Source organism: Plectropomus leopardus, chromosome 2 (assembly GCF_008729295.1).
Source record: "Plectropomus leopardus isolate mb chromosome 2, YSFRI_Pleo_2.0, whole genome shotgun sequence".
In the NCBI taxonomy this organism is placed as follows: Eukaryota; Metazoa; Chordata; class Actinopteri; order Perciformes; family Serranidae; genus Plectropomus; species Plectropomus leopardus.
Window position 1 is genome coordinate 21,560,339 of NC_056464.1, and position 21,024 is coordinate 21,581,362.

Consider the following 21,024-nt stretch of genomic DNA (forward strand, 5'->3'; position numbering starts at 1 on the left):
CCGGAGGGAGTGTATTTATACCGGACACGCAGCTGAGGCTCGGGCACACCCTCTGCTGCTGGTTGGTCTGCTCTGTCAGTTCTCAGGGACAAACTCTCTCTCTGTATCACCTACAGAAGCGACAGGAAACAACGCTGTTTAATTAAGCTCACAGTGATGTATTGCATACTCAGAATCTGAATCAGAATCTGGTTTTATTGCCAAGTACATTTACATATACAAGGAATGGGACTTGGTGTTTTGGTGCAAAACAATTAACGTAAAGGAAGAATAAAAATATGAATACTACTTATAGTAGTAGCTACTTTTTTTCAGTTCAGTTCAGGGAGGCTTTATTGGCTTGACCATAAGAAAAACAGTATTGTTAAAGCACATTAACAGTTGTTTCCCACAGGGAACAAGAACTACTATGTCAACATTATTGGAAGCAAGTTGAATATATTTATGGACATCAACAATAATTTAAAAAACAAAAACAAACCAATAATAATGATAATAATATAAAATAATAATTGAATATATTTATGGACATCAACAATAATTTAATAAACAAAAACAAAACAATAATAATGATAATAATATAAAATAATAATTGAATACAAATACAACATAATAATAACTGAAGTTATAATCATGGTAATAGTTAACTCTCTCTCTCTCTTCTCTCTCTCTCTGTTTCTTTAAATAAATTGGTTGGTTGAATTAGTAGAGTGGGTTACTGCCTAGCAACTAGTAATTATGAAATGACAGTCATAGGAAATAAACGGAAATATTGTTCCCCCAAACACATTACAAACTAAGGTGGAAATGATAAGTACTTAGAAATTAATATAGTCTACAACAATTTTGATAAACAATCATGGTTTTGATTTAATTTCAGTTTACATGTCAAACATTTTAAAAGTAGCCACAGCTGCTCAGGTGTTAAATTGTATGTTAGAAAATGACTAAATACATTTTCTCAAGTACTGCACTTTATTCTGCCGTTCTACTTCCAGAAAGTATTTAAAAGGGAATTTCTGTACATTTATCTGACAGCTGTAGTTACTTTTCAGATTGAGGTCGAAAAAGAGTGAAGAACATGTGATAATCTTAGAAAATAAAATGCAAAGGAATATATTAAAACAGTGTTTCACTACCCTTTTGGCTTGTGACCTGTGACAAAACCAGTTTAATTGGGGTCTTTGAGTTGATGATTTTCCCGAAGACGGATTCTTAATAAAATTTGTTTTAAAGATCTTAAAAGGTAAACTCTCTCTTATTTAGCCAACTAAAAAAAGACCACGAAATGAAGACAGATTTGTGCAGCAGAACTTTTTTTCCTTTCAGACCTTTTCTTTCCTACCCCATTACTCACCACACCATCCCCCATATTTACAGTAATGTGTGACCCTCATGAGTGGTCTGACCCTGAAGTTAGGAAACACTGGACAGAACAACTGAACGGTGCAGAGGAACTAGTTTGACCCTGAGCAGCAACTGTAAAATTCTGCTTACACACTAATGCATGAGTATGAATAATGTCAGAATATTAGTCACACTTTTACTTTTGATACTTATTGGTACATTTTGTTATTACTACTTTTGTAAGATTTACAAAGAAGACTTTTACTTGTAATGAAATATTTTCACATTGTTACAGTGACATCTTTATATAAAGGGATAATTCACCTTGAAATACATATTTTTCCTTTCACCTGTAATGTTATTTATCAATCCAGATTGTTTTTGGTGAGTTGCAGTGTTGGAGATATCAGCCATAGAGATGCTTGCCTTAGAAAAAAAAAAAAGAAATAAGATTTTTAAAAAAACTAAACAGCAATGTAGCTTTCCAGAAATCATGACCTGGTTACTCAAGATGATCCATAGACCTCGTGAGCGGTTTCATGTAGGAAATATTTGCTTTCTACAGAACTACACCGAATCACCATGCAGAAGGATGTGTGCATCTACTCATGGACGACAAACTTTTGCTTTTGATAGCACGAGATGTAAACATTACCAGCATCATCCTTGGCTATAGTGTAACATTAGCTTATGCTAGGTCAGCTGGTAGGTGATAAGGTTGACAGGTGTAGTTTGGTATAAAGAAAATAGTTCCAACATGAAACTGCTCACAGCAAGGTCTATGGATTATACTGAATAACATGGTCATGATTTGTGGAAAAAGAAATTACTGTTGAGTTTTTTAAATGTGCATTGTTTTTTGGCACCTTAAGCACTACGGACTGTCATCTACTTTAATTAGTTTATATTCAAGAGAAGGTAGACATCTCTACGGCCGATATCTTTAACACTCCGCAACTCCCAAAACAATCTAGATGTAAAAACAGCATTACAGGTAAGAGGAAAAAGTTTTGATTTTAACTGTTCTCCCACCACTTTGGTGGGAGAACCACCTTTTTGTTGGCTTCTTTGTCTTGATGAGTAAATTTAAGAAGTTAATTGGGTTTTGGACTTACTGCAGTCTGAAGGGCTTCATAGGCATTTTAAACGATTTTTGACATTTAAAATAAAATGAAAAATGGCTTAATTTAGAAACTAATTGCCAGATAAATCAATACTGAAGATAAATTGCAGTCCAATTATAAGCCATTCGGGAATACTTAAGTATTTTTTCATTATGCAGAAGTCAAATAAATCACCAGCAGACACAGGAACATTTTACATTTCCTTTATTATAACATAATAAGAACATACAGAAAAATAGGTTTGGTCCATGAAAAAGTCTGCAGATTCAAATACTACTACAGTACCCCAGTATTGTTTTACACCCCAGAGGTTCCCACCGCTTGTTTTAAATCATGTACCTGCCCCAAACCCACATTAGTGTATTCTTGGAATTCGTTAATTAAATGCACACACGTTAAAGTTTCAGCCAGGACACTCATCTTTACTTTCAACAGGAAAAACAACCATTAAACAGGGTCTTCAGCCAGTGTATGAAGAAGCTGCGACTTCTTCAAGTGTTTATGGCTTCTCTGCACATGATTAAAAATACACAAAACTAAAAGCAGATATTTAACTTTTCCCTAGCTTGCAGGCGACATGAATGCCGTGTACATTTTATCCCCCAGAGCAGCGATTCGTCAAACTTGACTGCCGTATTTATGTTGAGGAGAGCTTAATCACTGTGCTCCAACAGCGAGGGCTTATTAATAATATAAATACTGGTTCAACTATCTGAGCGTAGACAAAGAGTTAAGAAAAACATCTGCCAGGATAAGATACAGTTTTACTTCACGTCCATCTTCAGTTTTTTTCTGCTCAGTATTTACAAAACTATATAGACTAGAGGTACTCATACAAGCTACTTCCTTGATAATCTGTACTAGCTAACAAGACAAGTACTGATATAATACATACTTTTAAACAAGGATCATTGATAATAACACAAAAAAGAAAAGGAAAACTTCATACTTAATGGCACCCTTAACAAAAAGATGTATATTCTGCCATGATTAATCTCTAAACGTCTCTCGTACACCATGACGATGGTCGGAATAACAATGAGCTTAAGACAAAGTGAATATGAACAGCCAATGTGCAGCAAAGTCGCCTGATTGATTACAAACACAATCAATATCTAACTGTAAGCATCCAGGGGCCGTATCGGGAGTGTAAAATGTAAATTTACTTTCCAAAAGGGGAACAAAGAGCCAAGGCAGAATCAACACATTCCTGCTGATTTAAGATATTTTTAGATTCAGGGACAAAATACATTAAAAGTCACCCTCTTGCTTTTCATTTGTGTACAATCTGTACTTTTGTGCGGGCACAATATATCAAAATGAAAGGAATGCTTCCAGGTAAGGCTTACACATGCAAGTGAAAATACATTGCTCTGGTGTGAGAAGAAAAACAAATCATACAAAAAAAAAAAGTGGAAGTAGCAAACAAACTGCAGCAGTAGCTGAGTTGCAGGGTGAAGATGAAACAAAAATAAGGACATCCTATATAACAGTAAAGCCACCTAGTATCTATGTCTCTCTACGTTTGTCAGAAAACTCCGGGGGAATTCATTTGGAACATCCCACACATGCTCACACATCACTCTTGTCTGACAGCACGTCATCTCATCTGCCGCTTGTGGATTCATTTCTTTAGGTGTTCCTGATGCCGAGCGCCTGCTCCAGCTCCTGTCGCCTCTGCTGGACCTGAAAGACATCGAGAAGATTTAATCATCTGAAGACAATGCACTGACAAAAGCTCAACAGAGGCCATGATAAAAACAACATGACTAAGGCTACACTGGAATCAGACAGAAGAGAGACAGTACACACTGTCTTTAGCAAGTGATCAGATCAGATTTGTGTCCAGACATCACCAACCTTTCTGGCTGTGTGAATGACGTAGGCGTCAGAAACTATGTAGCTATGCTGGTGACGCAGCTTCCAAATGCAGAATCATGAGAAATGGAGGTCCATCATTTCACCCTCCAAACAATTACACTGTCAAGTCTCAGTGCTGAACTCCTCCTTTGTTTTTGTTTTCCATGTTGTTCTCTTTAGTGCTTTCGCTAGCAGCATCATGAATTCATGTTTCAGAGAATGACTGACAACTCGCGGAGCCTTCCCAAAATATATGATGATGTCACCCACATGCCAGGGACACTACTGCGAGCATAAACTAGCTTAGTAATGAGGAGCGCTGTTGATGAAGCCAAGATGGCTGCAGCTGATGTGCAACTTTCTGTTGAAGTACCATTTTCAAATTCTGGTGGCAAAAACGGCAACACTTATTCACAAACATACTGATGCTACACGATCACAGCTCATCTCTGCACGCTGTAGTCTGTTTACATTTGTCCATTGCTCAGCTTTACATCACTTTTCAATGCTGTTATTAGTTGCAGGTCTATCCAATTGCGTCTTAGAGGCTTTTTAATATGCAGCCGTTGATAACGCCCTTTGAACACTGAAAATGAACAGAGAAGTTCGCATTTGTGATTTGGTCTGGCAATGTCAGGCTACAGCTGATCAACACGCTCATTACAATTCATCTATCAACTTCCAAACCAAATTTCGTGGCATCAATCCAATCGTTGGCAAGATATTTTATTCAAATTACAAATGTCAACCTCTTTGTGATGCTAGAAGAAAAGTCAGGGTTTAATAAAGTCAACAGGATTCATCCTCTGGGGAACATCAATATCTGTGCAAAATTGTGCAAAATCAGAAATTGTGAAAGACAAAATAAAAAAGCAGAAATAAGCTGGGTTACCTTGGAGTAGAAGTAGCGACAGACCGCCTCCTGAGCCCACGGCTGGTAGTAAAACTCTGCTCTCCGCTCTTCTTCTGGGTTTCCTACCACATCAGTCATAGTCTGCCAACAGATAAAGACACATTGACAAATAACTCCATCTTGACTGGTCCCGTAGATGACAAATGAAAGAACTCAGGATCCTGTGAGGATAAATAACATCTATCAAACACACTGACCGCAGCTATGACAAAAAAATCCTCACAATAACGTCTTTTTTCTCTTTGATAAGGGCGGCTGTTTCTGCCGTAAAAAGCAGCTGGTGAGCTTTGAACTGAATTTACTCAATTTAACAGAGATTCGGCTGAACAAACACAGCAGGTGGGAACAGCTGGTCAGCGGTTTAACAGTCTCTCTCAGCGGACAGAGGAGATGCGAGCGTGCATCCAGATGTGTTATTAAATGTATCGCTCGGTTTTTGACTCTGCCCTCCTGAGTTACACCTGAATGGACAGCATGAGCCCTGTGTTTTGACAGAGAGCAAGAAATCTGTATGTAACAAATTCCTCTCTCCCCACAGCTGAACCTTGAATTAAAAACTCAAGTCACTGCGTCTAAGCAAACCTCCATAAGACCAAATATTATTACCTCAAACATGACCTCAAAGAATTCACTGAATTTGACATTAAACCAGGCACAGAAATACCAGCGGGTATGTTCATAATTGTTGTTTTGATGTTCTTTTTTTCTGATCCTTGACATTTGATATCTGACAGTAGTGGTTAATGAGATGTCAAGAGGCTATGGATAGTTTAAAAGAGAGTGTGTTCTTCTAACGTACTCAGTTATTTATTATGTCTCTGATTTTTAGTACTGCAGACCTTCTTCTTCTTGTATGCACTTTCCCAAAACGACCCTGCCTGATTCTGCCGCTGTTAGCGTTTTTCTAACACCCACAGAGTGTGCTTGTAGTTGCTGCAGTGCCTTTGTTCAAATGGGTTTTACAGGTTGTCAGTTGAAATAACCCAAATCACACAATTGCCTCAATGGGCTTCACAAATCTGTAGAGCATTATAACATCTTAAATCCAGATGATATCATGCAAACACACAGAAATAACAATAAAACAACACTATGGAGAAACAGAATAACGATATTTAGCAGGTAGGTGGAGCAATTACAGTTAGAATAAGTAATAAGTTTCTAGTTGAGAACAACTACTCAAAATACTACACATCTTTTGACTGTGTTGCATTTTGATCCACTGAGGCTACGGCCTTTTGGACAAACTGACATGTCTAATTCTTATCCATGTTGGATTTCTCGCTGAATAACTGCTGAACATTTACGCAAAATAGAAGTGAACTTACTATTCTGAATAACTGGCACCACACTACATATCAATCCCTTAAATTTAATTTAATTTAATAAAAGCTGTGTTATGCTGTAAAGTGCTGTGAAGTGGATTTTTGTATTTTCAAACAGAAGCAACCTGCAGGGCTCAACAATACAGACTTCCCGAGGCAAGAAAAATCTAAAAAAGCTAAATGCAGCAGCTCACATGCCTGATAAGAAAAAACAAAAAGAACAAAAAAAACAAAAAGAACAAAACACATGGTGGAAGCAGCTAAGGATTGAGGCATGTCATTTCCTTGTCATCGCTGTTGAGTTGCATATGCGCAGTACTGGCATTTGTGAGAAAATGGTAGCGGGTAAAGACAAAGTTTATGAGCTTAAGTGCAAGAGAGCGTTTCAATTATCCAGAAACAGGAGTTTAGTTTGGTAGTATAGTATCGGAGGATGTGGGCAGATCTCAAACTATGTTTGGAGTTTCTTTCTCTTCAACTTAAGATGATTAACTTCAGTCTTTGTTGTTATTTAATAACCACAAATAATATGAAACACTTTGTATGGGGCCAAGTAAAAATTCATTTTGGGCAAGTAGATTTCTGAAAACCTGAAAAACCTGAAAACTAAATATTCAAATCTTCAGTCAGTGACCCCTCAGTCGGCTGAGATTCTTCCAAGTCCAGTAGTTGTATTTTTATTTTCTTTTGTACTTCTAGGGACTATCGGTCCCAGATTTAGCCGCAGAGTGAGCACTCTTTGCTTTGAAGCTGCTCTCCTGTACAGGCAGACTCGGGTGAGTCTGAGTGAAACGGAAGCAGCTTCCATGAGGAAAAAAGGCTTTGCTCAGACAAAATTTCAGAACATGATTTTTAAAGAACCCATATTTTTCTTATATTGCCTTAATTGCACATAATTGTAATTTCATTTGAACTAGGTTATGTCGACAACTTCAGAAACTAAATTGAGTACAGTATTTCCATTATTTTTCCAGGCTGGGAAAACATGACTGTAAAATTCTACGGCTTTTCCAGATCTTCCATGAAAGTGGTAACTTTGACATTGTCTTCTGCTTAGATCAGGGGAATTTACAGCTCACAGAAACTTAATAAGACATAGTCTCTGGCTTTTGTTTGATATCTGGTGTCAGCAAAAAACGTCCCATATTGCAGATCCGACATTACCATAGTTAGCATAAATTAGCTCGGGAGGACCAACTTGGCTTGTTTACAATATCACATGAACGTCAATGTCAACCTGAATGTCCTGCAAAACATCTTTCAGACTAAAATATATTCAAATTACATTATTCTGATTTGGGTGCAGCCCTATTTCTGACACACAAAATTAACATTGAACATTAACACTGACATGGTATCGATAGTGATACCAGGCCACAGATAAAGGTGTTACTAGAAGAGTCAGTCTTGGCCGACGGACTCACCTTGAGGTCTCTGCACTGGGACTGCAGCCAGTCGTTGATAAAGCCCTGAGGATCTCTGGCAAAACTCAACATGAACTCTCTCTGGGTCTTCAGCTGGTTAATGGTCTCAATGGTTTCATGGATCTAAGAAGAATTAAACAGTATAAAGACAGGGGTCATCAGTTTAAAGTACTTACCAAGATATTTATTAAATGATTCATTAAATGGAAAATCACTGATACAGAAAAAAAGAGGGAAGAGGTGTTTCCTCAAAAACCATTTTACATCAAGTATTCCTCAGATCAGCATTTCCAAAGCTGCTTTAAACCAGAGCACTGGCTCATAATGATGTTTTATTTCAGAAGACACTATAATAAATGCAGAGAACACTAAGAAGGGCTTTACGACAAGCTGTTTCTGATATCAAGCCGGCAGGAACTGGGTGTATATCAGTGATCGACACCGAACCCAAAACAAAAACTATAAACAAGCTCTATTTACAATATCCGCTTGTCTCAGAACAAAGACTACACAGGAGGACGTCTTTCAGAGGAATGTCTCTGCGTCTTATCAATGTGATTACAGCCACCCCAGCCAAGGTAATGGCTGCACGCAGGAGGTCAAAAAGACCTGACTGCTCTCAAAACTGGATAGAAAAGAAGGCGGAAGGTAATTTACAGGCAACAATATGAGAGAGCAGATATGTGTGAAATTGCCCTCAGCAGGCTCAGGGGAAAAATTATGTTGTGGCTCAGTGGAACAGGAGTTCAATAAAAAAAACTGTCCATTCACATTGACTTTAAAGTGCTTAAAATGGCATTCACACAGCTACAGCAGATGGAGGTTGTCACAAAGAATTAAGCTATTTCAAACTACATCACCCAAAAAATGTGTGACATTTGGAGCGGTACAGTCCGCAGGAATTTAGTAATTTAATAGATACCACAAAAAAAGGCACAGAAATACAGCAGGAAACAGGAAACACAACTCCCTTTCATCACAGAGGGGAGGGGATGTGTCTTTTTAAAGCTCTGAGGCCGTTTGGCTGCAGTCTGTACCTTGTTGTCCAGTCCAGCTATTTCCTGCTGACTGGCGGTGGAAAGTAGGAACGAGTTCATCTGGGTCTTCAGTGTGTCGTCCACCTCCACGTCAATGTCATAGCAAGCTGTCTTCTTTTGGTCATTAGGGTCCACACTATGAAAGAATATATTTAGTTTTAGTCAGTATGTGGATACGACATCAAAGCAGCCGGTGATGAAATTAATCCACAAGACAGGATTAAAACAGTGTGTGGGTAATATTTCCATCACTCCAAATCTAATTGAGGATTTATTATTGAGCATAAATCAAGAAGAAGCCCTCACACATCACTATAATAAAGTTACCTGATCACATGGTTGATGATGATTGGTTCTGGGGGCATCAGGAGTGCATGCAAGCGCTGCGGGATCTCAGAGAACTTCATTCGCTGAGTCTCAAAGATCTGCAAAAAAAGTGAAACACAATATTGTCTAACTTTGAGCTAAATGTTCAAACTTTTAGAACTCTAAAAGGCTACCTGGACAAAAGAATCAACCAGATGTAGACCAGATGATTGTTGAGACAGTTTTAGAACCAGAAAGGCAATATATTCTACATTAACAAGGAAGAGTTCAGATTTCAGATTGCCGCCGTGTTTAAGCCGCTGGGGCTAAATGTGACCACACTGTCCCTCCCGGCTTCTTACAAGATGGTGGTGAAGATAAGAAAAACAAGGACTTATCAATCTTGTATTGTGCCTAACTTTAGCGACTCATAATGTGTCAGGTATTGAATTAATCTGCAGATGCTCCAGTTAAAAATTTGACAAAACCTTTCTACAGATGTGAGTATTTGAGCTGAGACAGATGCAAAAATGTGTCCTGTAACTGACGGTGAGGCTTCTCGGTTCTAGTCAAGACAGTTTTAAGAAATGCCTTTTGCTACATGATAATACGGATGACTTGCAGCCCCTTTATGATGGTATAAAACATTCAATAAAGCAGATCATTGAGCATACAATCATGACACACCAAATATTAGGCTGATTGGTAGCAGCAGCTGAGATTAGCTGCCTGCAGACAGATACTCACTCACTCACACACACACACACGCACACACACAGGCTCATGTCTGGTGGAGATAAACATTTATTCGTTAAATGAATAACATTTTAACTTACGTTAAATTATTTAATTTATTTAACGTTTATATGAATAGGGACAAGGACAAAGCTTTAACAGATTACATTTGCCATAATCCACTCTGTTCTTTTTAGGGTGTGTCGTCTCTCTATTACAATCTGTTTTTACTGAAAGTGTGTGGAAATGTAGTTATATAGCAGAACTCATTTTTTAACTGTATAGCTCCGTTTCATCTTTACCATCATAAATCAATGATTTGTTTATCAGAAACTGTAAGTTAACAGTAAATTTATTTCATACGCTAACTTTGTAGGAATTCACAGTTAACGCTCCACAATCCTCTGTTTATTTTGGCGCAGCACAAAGAAATGCACTTGAGAGGCCAGTCAGCGACCCAGACAGAGTGAGAGTTTCCATACAAGGACAGAGGGACGAGTAGAGAGTCGGACTGTACAACATCAAGAGCAGGAATTAACCAGCAGGACTGTGACCGTCAATAATTTCAGCTTCATGCAGCGGCTACAGCTTGTATCCATCAGGCTTTAAGGGCAGAGAGGCCTCTTTTGATGTATTTTAATACAACAAAATGAAGCACTTAATAAAATTTTACGCCATGTTATGCTAAAAAAGGACATCACTGACCTGCTGCAGGTATTTGTCACAGTTGATGAACTCCCGCTCATGGGGGTCTTGGAGTTTGTGGGTCTTGACGTACTGCCACAGGGCCTGAATGATGACAGGTCTGGTCTGGGTGTGAATACCCAGCATACGAGCCAGCCGGGGGTCCAATTTGAACTGAGGGGGCTGTTGGTGGAATAAAGGAAGGTGAATCTGCTATTAGATTTGATTTTAGCTTTATATTAAACTGTACAGTAGCTGAACAAATGTTTGAAGGTAAAGTGAGGGTAAATGTTGGCAGGTAACCCTCTGAGAATTAATTTACCTGGTAGTCAAGCATGAGCAGGACGGTGCAGCGAACACCCACATCCCCGGGCCTCTTCACCTGGAAACCATCAGTCTCCTGGGTGGTGGCAGTCCTGTGCCACTAAAATGACATAAAGGACATTTTAAACAACTTAAGTCAACTCAACTTTATTTATATAGCACTTTTCATACCAACATGCAGCGAGTCAATAGCAAAACTGAAACAATAAAAACAACATCAGCAGTAAATAAAACTCTGCAAAGCAAAAAAAAATTACAAAAAAATATAAATGTAAACTGTAATCTTCTAAAAAACAAGGTTTTTTAAGGTTAAACCCCCCCCCCCAAAAAAAGGAGCTTGTTATTCTAATACCCAGAGGCAGTAAGGTCCACAGTTGAGAGGCACAAGTATTTATGAATTATATATACAAACAAATTAATAAACATACCGTTTTCCCCAACATAACATTAGCTGATCTTATTTAAATTAGTCTATTCAAAGCACAAATTAACCACAGTGAAGAGCAGAAATGCCACAAAAAATAAAACATGCTTTGGAAAGAATCCAATTTTATTACAGCTGAAATTAATAGTGGATTTAATTGGATTAGTTGGCAACTATTTTAATTAATAATTTCAGTCATTTTTAAGTAAAAACACCAAACATCTGATATGAGTTTGAGTTTCTCAGAAGGAAGAATTTTTGCATTTTTATTGCCATATGTGACAGATAAAAAGGAAGATGGAGATGTCACAGAGGAATTAAAATACCAGCAATAACAACAAAAAGAAATAAAATCATTTCCCTGATATTAACACAGAACAATTGATCAGTTAATAAAGAGAAATTTCGGCAGATAAAGAGATAATAACAATAGGTGTTGGCTGTAAATTTTATGAGATATTTAAAGCATACAGCCACCCCTCTTTTCATTATAAAAGAACAAACATTATATAATCCGAGAGGGGACAACTGGGTTAATATCGGCAGATGTACATATTCAGATAAATAAAATAAATTATCCTACCTCCACAAGGTGATTATCTGGGCCATACAGGTCTTTGTCCAACTCAATCACCAGAGACTTGAAGAAAGAGGAGAACTTGCGCTTCTGTTTGGTGGCTTCGTACTTGGACACAGCCGTCTGCAAAGCCAATGTTGTGGTTATTGGAAATATGGATGCAAGCAATTTTAAAATATCTGTGTTAAATTGGTGTCTGTTAAAACATTAAAGATTAATAGTTAAGATCTTTTGTTTTTATAGTCTTTACTCTGCAAGGAAAGGCGGTGAAAATATTCGACACTTAAAACTGATGGGCATTTAAATGTTTCACTACTGCCCTTATTCAACCGTGCATCGCTCAGCTACTGTGTCAGTACTCCTGTCTGCTTCTCCAAACTGGGGGCATTCTGGTAAGTCCCTCATACAACTCCACATTAAAAAATCAACACTATCGCTTTACATTTTAAGGGACAAATAAATACTATACACATACAAAACATTCACATTTCAGAATATCAAAGCAATATTCAATCATAAAGCTTACATCTTCCAGCAGACGCCCCTCAACACGTAGCTCCCATGATGCAACTGTGCCTTCTCCATCCTCAGCGTCTGGCTTTGCAGGGTTAAAGGTGTTCGATATAAAGATCCGAAGCTTTCTCTTTTGCTGGAAACAATCAGTCAACAGAAGTTTTAAATTGATGTGTTTTCATTCACTCCACGCTGACTCGATGTCTACACTGATAATCAGTGCAGGCAGACAAACTTCCAAACACAACTGCTCCTTAAAATCCCATGAGTCAAGTCCTGTTTCATTCGATCAAGTCAATTTTCCTCAAGGGAAAGATAAGACAGCTTCGCTGTGACAGCTTGAAGCTCAATTTAAGATCAGATCAATGTGTTGTCGGCTTTAAACTGATATAAAATAAATATCTGTCAGGCATGTTGTCCATCTTCAGTGTGCCAATATATTTTATCTTTAGGACAACAATCATTTATTTTCAATAAAAATTAAAACATGGCAGCATTAATACATTACTTTTAAAAATCCTCTTGGTTGAACAGCAAGATAAAAAAAACCCCAATAACAAATGAACCCCACTGCTGTAGACATTTTTACAAGCCGTTACTGAATGACATTACCTTTAAATGTCAAGTTATAGAGATGGATGGAGGCACCCGGGGTTCTGAATGGCTTTGAAATTAATTTCATGTCTGAACCGCAGTGATTGAGGGATTCCTGGAGTGAAAACTTTAATTGAACCGTACCTTAATGGGCCTCTTGAGGGCCTCCTGAATATCCAGCCTCTTGCGCATGATGGTCTGATCCAGCTTCCTCTCAAAAGCGAGCAGATCCATATAAGCCTGAGACTCCGGGACCAGTTCCCTGATCTGGGACACATGAAAAGACACTGATGAACACTTGTGCAACATTTTGTGAGGAGCACACTCAGAGCAACACACAATTAGTTTACAATTCCATCGCCATGAAGTAGCATTTTGGCAGCATTTTAACGCTTTGTAACTTGAGCAAATTGGCTTGATTTCTTTTTTAAAAAATTGAAAGAAGGCAATGAGCAGCCTAACAAGAATTTACCCTGAAATTGAAAAAAAAAGATAAAAAGGTCTACAAAAACTACCCGAGAATTAGCACAAAAAAGAGAAAAGTATGACCTGAAAAGTGCTAAAATAATAACAAAAACAACATAACATGTCTCTTCATTTTTGTCTTTTAGCCATTTTGAGGGTTTTTTCCTGTCACTTTTTACTAATTTCTTGCCGGGATATTTATTGCCTTTTTTTTCCATGTTTCTGAAGGAATCAAACCAATTTGCTCACATTTCAAAGGTGAGGTTAAGATAGAATTCCTGCACACTGTACCATTATTTGCAAAATACACTATAACATTAACAACATTTTGGTCAACAAACCCAAATCAGGTTGAACAAAACAATTTGTTAAACTCATCTATTGACAATTCTTTCCTACGCACTTATCAAACGTTTTTTGAAGGTGTGCACGAGCCTCCACATTCACATTTCAAAGGTCAAATTACTGTGAAAGGTGTCTGATTGCAGCACACAAAAACTGATGTCGATTCAAGTTTTAAAGGGTTAAACCACTTAATTCTGTTTCAAACATTTGCTGTACATAACTAATTAAGTTGTAGTGACAAGAATATCAGGGATCACCTGCTCTGGCTCTGATTGAGGGTTAGACAGGCAAACTTAAAATGAATACACTACTGTGCATCAACGTTTTTTTTGTGATCCACCACAGACACCAGCACACTGGGCGAGAGTAAGGCTGCCTAAAATGTCAAGTAATCACCAGTGTTTACAGTCAGAGCACTCTTAATTCCACTACTTTAAACAGGGTCCTTAAAAAGCTGTAGTCTTTGTTTAGAGCCACCTGAATTAAAATTAAAACGGACAAGGGAAATCTGTCTCTCGAGGCCAGGATTAATTATCTCCGTGGACTGCAATTTGACTAACACTCACCCTCTGAGGTAGAATTTTATCAGCCATCTTCTTCTTCTTTGTGCTGTAAAAACAAATTATCGAAACAAGATAAGTCTGAGTGGAGCAACGCTAGATTAACATAAACACAATAACTCAGTTCCAGACCTAAGAGGACCGGTGGGACCAGGATCCCACAGGTCCAGAAACAATGGGGGCAGTTAGTGTCATCGCAGGATTCAATTCAATTATTGTCCATATGCCTCCATCTACAGCGCCAGTTTTACGTTTCTCTCACTAATCAACTTGTGTTCTCTCTCCTTCTCCTGACACAAGCTGGTCAGCCTGTTACATACATTTTTATTTAAAGACCAGTAATGCGACGATTGATTATTATTTTCTGAATTAATCTATATATTGCTTAGTCTGTAAATTGTAAATCTAAGATAATGCATTTAATTAGCTTGTTTTGACTGGGCAAAGACCCAAAATTCAATGCACAGAAACATATAACATAGAAAAACAACAAATCCTCACATTCAAGGATGCTTAGCTGTTTTGCTCAAAATAAGATTGAAACAAAAATACCTAAAAAAAATAGCTGCCAATTAAATTTCTGTGTCTGTCTCATTTCAAATAATAATTTCAGCTGTTCCAGAAGCTTCCCTTGTAAGTTTAAAAACACTTAATGAGGTTAATGTTACGTTAATATTTATGAAATCATTTTTTTTTTTAAATAAATGTTTTCCTCATTTAGAAATGTCCCCCTTTAAAACCTGGAGGAAACACTGCTTGGAAGGCAGTGATGATGGTTGTGAGTATGGCGTGTCTGAAGGGAAGGGCGGCTGCAGGGCTCGAATATCAAACTTGTGGAAACCTCCAAACACAATCAAAACACAATCTTCTTTACAGGCTGACAAAATCTCCACCACAGATGACTGTTAATTAGGGATGAGTACCAAAACCTGGTATTTCACTGGCCCCGGTGCTGAATTATTAAAGCTCAGATGGTTAACAATTCTGCTACAGGTATTGTCGATTTTAGAAAACAGATTTCTTATTTATTAACATTATCTTTTACAGTTTTTGTCTCACCAACTTTGTCTTTAATTTGCAATAAAATTAAGACATTCATTTATGTTTAATTTTCTCTTTTTACTCCTGAGGAGAGCTCTGTGTGTCGGAGCCTGGCAGCCTGTTCGAGGGGTGGGGTCAGCTCCACCACACACGCTGTCGCCACAAGTGCAACTACTTTTCGGCAGGTAGGTGGAAACACAAGTGACCTTACAAAATATCTAGCGTAATAGCATCGTATACTTGTGGAGAAATACACTATACTTACATACATAGAAAATAAAGCAATGTAAAGTTCCCCAAAAGTACCAGATCGATAAGCATTATTGGTAAGTAGTAGTGCCCTAAAATCTTATCCATATTCATCCCTACCGTTAATACAACAAAGTTCATAATTAAACATTGGCTTTTAATATTGATCTTCTGTATGAGAGTGTACGACTTACTGCTGGTTGCGGTTCTGCTGCTGAACCTGCTGGATCTGTTGGGGGGCGGGCCTCTTGCGAGATGGGTCCATCACGCCAGGCATGACAGGGCGAGACACCGGGCTGCTGCCGTATCCCGGGGGGCCCATGGCTGGTCCCTGCGGGGTCATGCGGCTGGATGGGGGCATGCCCGGTCTCTGCATAGAAAATAAAGGGAAAATGTTTATTTTCCTCATGAAACTTTTGAATAAAGATTTTCTGGGTGTTAGTTTTCGTTTCCGCTAGTTGCTTCACAGCCCTGAAGTTATTTGATTTACTGAGATTTTGCAGACACTGCAAGACTTGAGTTTACCTCTTTATTCTCGGTTTAGTTTAAGCAGATTTACAGAAAAATATTGTGATAATTGACAGATCTTTTAAGTATTTTTTTGAGAAGTACTTGACAAACATTTCATAGTTTTTGTTTCTGTGAAGGGCTGTAAAGTTTGACTGATTAAAAAACACCCCTAAAACACACATTAAACATGACTTAAGAGTGACAATATCCAACACAAGTTCACAAGTACAGAAATGAGAAGTTGAGATTTGGTTTGTTTGGTTGTTGTTTTTTTCCTTGTACCGTTGATTGGCACATTTAAGTGATGCCATTGTGCACACAGGGGTTTCCCCACATGTTCATTTATTTGTTTTTGGTGGCCTACCACTATTAAAATATAATTAATGTTCTATTTGTGAAAATAGAACGGTCTACAAATTTGCCTTCACTCGCTGCAGCAGTTTCTCTCATCCATCAATCTCACAGATCAGCTCTGAATGGATGGACCGCTCAACCCCCCCTCCACAGCCAGTCTCAAACTGTTGCTGAGGAGAAAAATAACTCATGGAGAGCTTGGCCTAAGCTGCATTCACAGATCCACCAAAACCTCAGAATTTAGAGAGGGGAGACACAATGACACAAAGAGACACACAAACATTTAAGAGAGGGGAACGTTTGCCGTCATTGTCAACAGCAACCCCCCACCCTTTTTAAGATAAAAACAGATTTAAGTCTGCAATCCTGTCATCTTTTCCTCAGCAGGAAAACATCACCAGAACATCTCTTAATAAGAATCTATTAATTCTGAACAAATAAAAACAAATTTTGCTACTGACAATACAAGGAAGTACAATAAAACCAAACATCAGCAGCTCTGTACTGTTTAAAAAGATTAAAAATACTACTTTTTAAAAAAAGAATCAAATCCACATACTAAGAAGAGTAAGCAACAGTTTACATGCAAACTCCCTCAAACAACTTAATACAGAGCAAAACTCCACTTTCAACTCACCAAGCCGAGCGCTAAGACCTCAAACAGGCGGCTTCGTGTATTTGACAGCATGAGTCCAGGTGAGAAACGCAGATTACTGACAAATCACTGATAGCAGCTTTCCCTCCTGCAGTCTGCTCAACAAATGAGTGAGATGAAAGCAGAACACTGCTCAGCATATGGTGGAGGGTGGAGGGGAGGAAGAGTGACGGACATTGACTTGTCAACAATACAAGTCAGATGAATGCGCTCTGCCTTTTCCACACAACACAGTGTGGGCAGAAAGAGTCCGCATGTCGATCATTCAGTGCTCTTTACACTATACAGCAGTACAACCTTGGTTCACCTGAGAACAACAGGAGTTCTGCAGCATTCAGAGTATGAAGCCTCTTCGACTATGTTGTGAAAGGCTGCTTATGTGAGGGAAAGCACTCAAGGACGCTGGAGAAAAAAAAGGATGTTACATCCTTTCACTAAACCACATTTCAGGTTTGCCAGTAGCTAAGCAGCAAACACTTCACTTGCTGCAGATATATGATAAATTACTTTCTATCAGAATTTAAAATACAAATGTGCCTTTCCATGACACATCATATTAGCACAAGATGTACCCATTATCCAATAAAATAGTGCTGGACTGGTAAAAAAAAAATGCACTAGTCACAGATCAGAATAAAACAAAAGTAATGTGTCAGGGTCTAATGACAAATCTAGCAATCTGCTTGTGGAATTAGCAGCATGTATGACAAAATAACAACAGTAACCACTCAGGGATGTTAAGACCATGGTTCTGCATAAGGCTGAAGCACATTAAGAGAGAAAAAAACCCCACCATTTTCATGTCACATTTACAAATATTTGCTTAGTTTGTAAGTGCACCCCAGTCAAATCAGTCACTGTATATGTTTTAAATAAAGCAGAATCAACTTGTTGATTGACAGACAATTAATCAACTATTCTGAAATTTAATTATTTTCATTATAAAATTCCAAACATCCCCTTTTCCCATCTTCTTGGGCTAATAGGATTTTCTGCAATTGTTGTATTGTGTGAGAGTTAAGTATTTTCAAGTTTTGGATTGCTTGTGGGACAAAAAGCAAAAGCAAGTTGAAGGTACTAAAGTCTGCATTAGCTCAGACTCATATGTTATGTCAGTCACAGGTTATGAAGTTATGCATTGGGTCCATTATTCAAAAGTCTTATTATTCAATTTTTTATCTCTGACTGCAGTAATACTCAACTTGCAGCCTGCAGGCCAAATCTGGTTCAACTTGCCAACCATTTCCTAGTTCTCTATGAAAATGAATTGAGTCACATTGGGATTTTTTAATGTGCTTGTGTGAATAACATGCCAAGTGTAAAAAGCATCTAAACAGAGCTTGAAAAAGTGCAGAGGGCTAATTCCCCAGACCCTTCTACACAGGTCTGATCTAATTATTTATATCATAACTAAGTTTATTTATTAACTGACCCTGGCCTTCTGTCATTTTGCAAACGTGGCTGCCGGGCAAAGCAAGTAGAGTATCTCTGCCTTGAGTGTGTCAATTTTCTGATGTACACAAAATTAAAGATATTGTTATGTTTTATTTTGGGTTTGTCCAATGTTACATTTAGTTAGATTCAATATTTCTACTTGCTTTCAATGAATAAATAAACAAACTATCCTTCCTTACAGGGACATGGATATATTTGGATGCACTGAGGACACCCCCAACACTTTGCTCAACAACTATTGCACATTATTTCCAAAAATGATTACAAGAACTGATTTTGGCCGTACATTTCCGGGGGAAAAAAAAAAGATAATTGTTGTTTTAACAATTTAAAATGTCCATATGAGAAACTGTTTGGTTGACTTTTGTCTTTAATACATGTCTTAAGCAAAGTAGAGTTTACCTGTTTCTGTTGTCAATTTTGTTGGCTTTTACTTTTCCTTGCTATTCTGGTTAGGGTATTTTGTTGCCTCTGATGTTTCTTTTGTAGAGAAGGTGTTCATGTATTGTAATAAGTTGCGGCTTTAGGGTGAAGTGATGAGCATTTTTCACCATTTTCTTACATTTTACAGGTCAAACTGTTAATTGATAAAACAACCAGCAAATTCATTTCAATAAAAATAACTGTTGAATACAGCCTTAGATTAATGACCTTTCCTATATCACATGATCTGCAACATTGTGACGGTAACAATAGATATTGTACTTGTAGTAATGATGATGTTGATGAGAGGGCGACAGTAACAATGCATATTGTATTTGTCTGCTATATTGCAGCATCATCCTACATGGTGCTGGTACCGATGCTGCATTATTGTGACTGCTTCAAAACAAATTGCACTATGGGACAAATAACAAAACTGAATTGTATTGTGCTTGTTGGTCACATCATCAGTGGTGAGCTACAATATTATATGAACTTAAAGTTAGCCCTATATTATCAACAAAGCACCATACTGTGCATTTGAAAAGTTGACACTCCTGATATGAATGGATGTACACTGAATTCATGTGCTTGTTTTAACATCACCGCATAAATTCCTTTATTAATGTGTAGTAACCACCTGGGTCCAATCATCTTGTGTTACACCTTCAACAGCCAGCCGAGACTTTACTGAGTACTGATGTTGCCTCTGCAGGGTGGAAAACACCAGCTGGTATGCAACAAACACACTGAACACAGAGAGTGTGTAGTTTGGTCTTGTTTTGAGCCTCTTCTGCTTCACGTGAGACTCTGCAATGATAGAAACTGTAGCTTCGTGCAACCAATTCATTCAATAGTTGACCAGGCATGGCAACATTATTGCACTGTAAAGCCAACTTTATAATACAACGAAAACTTGAACTTTGAATACTACGACGTTAAACACTAAGGCATCCGTTATCACATTGTTTATAAACTACGCAAAGCTATTCTAATGTTATTATAGCAAGCAAACTGAGGGAAACACAGTTTACAGCTAGCGACGTTAGCATGCTAAGCTAATTGGCTACCGTGACTAACTAGCTAACCTAAACGTTAGCGGGCGGGAGGATTAGCGAATTCAAACAACAAACAAACTCCTATAGTCGCTCAAAGAGCCCGGTTAAAACGTTTCTGGTGGAAATTTTCGGCCGGACTGACGGCTACAGTAAGCTGTGGCCCGCACCGGTGTCGGTGTTTAACATTAGCCCCCTCTGACAAAGCAGCGGTAAGAGGCTTTGTTCTAGCGGACTGGCTAACGCGTCAGCAGCAAAGATGGAGTGATATCTCACCGGGTACCCAGGCCCGGGCATCGGGGAGCGGTACATGTGGTTCTGCGCGGCCGACGATGGTCCCATCCTTCCAGACGGAGTCCCGGGAACCATGCCTGGTCCTGCTCCCGGTACCGGTGGTCCAGGTCCCATTGCTCCACCACCACCTCCCGTTGGTGCCGACTGAAACCCCCCTCTGGCCGCCATCTCCTCTCTGAGTGTAGCCGCCGGTGGAGACGGAGTTACCGCGAGAGCGAGAACAGAGTGCAGGGTGGTGGTGAGCGACCCCTGCTGGATGATTGCGGGGCAGAATCAGAAATACTTTATTGATCCCGGGGGGAAATGTGGTTCGTTACAGTCGCTCTGATGCCAAGCATAGATAACTATAGAAAGTAGAAGTACCAGCATAAATTATGTAAAATAGAAAATAGAACCTCAGTAATAATAATAAAAAAAAAGAAGCACAATTA

General features: G+C 38.4%; 1 protein-coding gene across 1 annotated transcript; it reads right to left on the minus strand.

Moving 5' to 3' along the window:
• Positions 1-2,658: 2,658 nt before the first annotated feature.
• smarcd1 (SWI/SNF related, matrix associated, actin dependent regulator of chromatin, subfamily d, member 1) lies at positions 2,659-20,769 on the minus strand. The gene is made up of 13 exons (XM_042505144.1): positions 20,576-20,769; positions 16,042-16,217; positions 14,564-14,606; positions 13,332-13,454; positions 12,607-12,729; positions 12,087-12,203; positions 11,078-11,179; positions 10,777-10,938; positions 9,358-9,455; positions 9,031-9,166; positions 7,994-8,116; positions 5,224-5,325; positions 2,659-4,157 (listed from the first exon to the last, which is right to left on the minus strand). The coding sequence occupies exons 1-13, from the start codon at positions 20,759-20,761 to the stop codon at positions 4,104-4,106; spliced, it is 1,545 nt and encodes a 514-aa protein (XP_042361078.1). The 5' UTR covers positions 20,762-20,769; the 3' UTR covers positions 2,659-4,103.
• Between the last annotated feature and the right edge of the window lie 255 nt (positions 20,770-21,024).

Bases quoted from the DNA above. Each gene is read 5' to 3' on its own strand.
- smarcd1 (XM_042505144.1), bottom strand. From the start codon at position 20,761: ATGGCGGCCAGAGGGGGGTTTCAGTCGGCACCAACGGGAGGTGGTGGT. The intron at 13,455-14,563 runs GTGAGTGTTAGT...CATGTGTCCCAG, and splicing joins ATAAAATTCTACCTCAGAGG to ATCAGGGAACTGGTCCCGGA. The intron at 8,117-9,030 runs GTACAGACTGCA...AATTCTTCTTAG, and splicing joins TAGCTGGACTGGACAACAAG to ATCCATGAAACCATTGAGAC.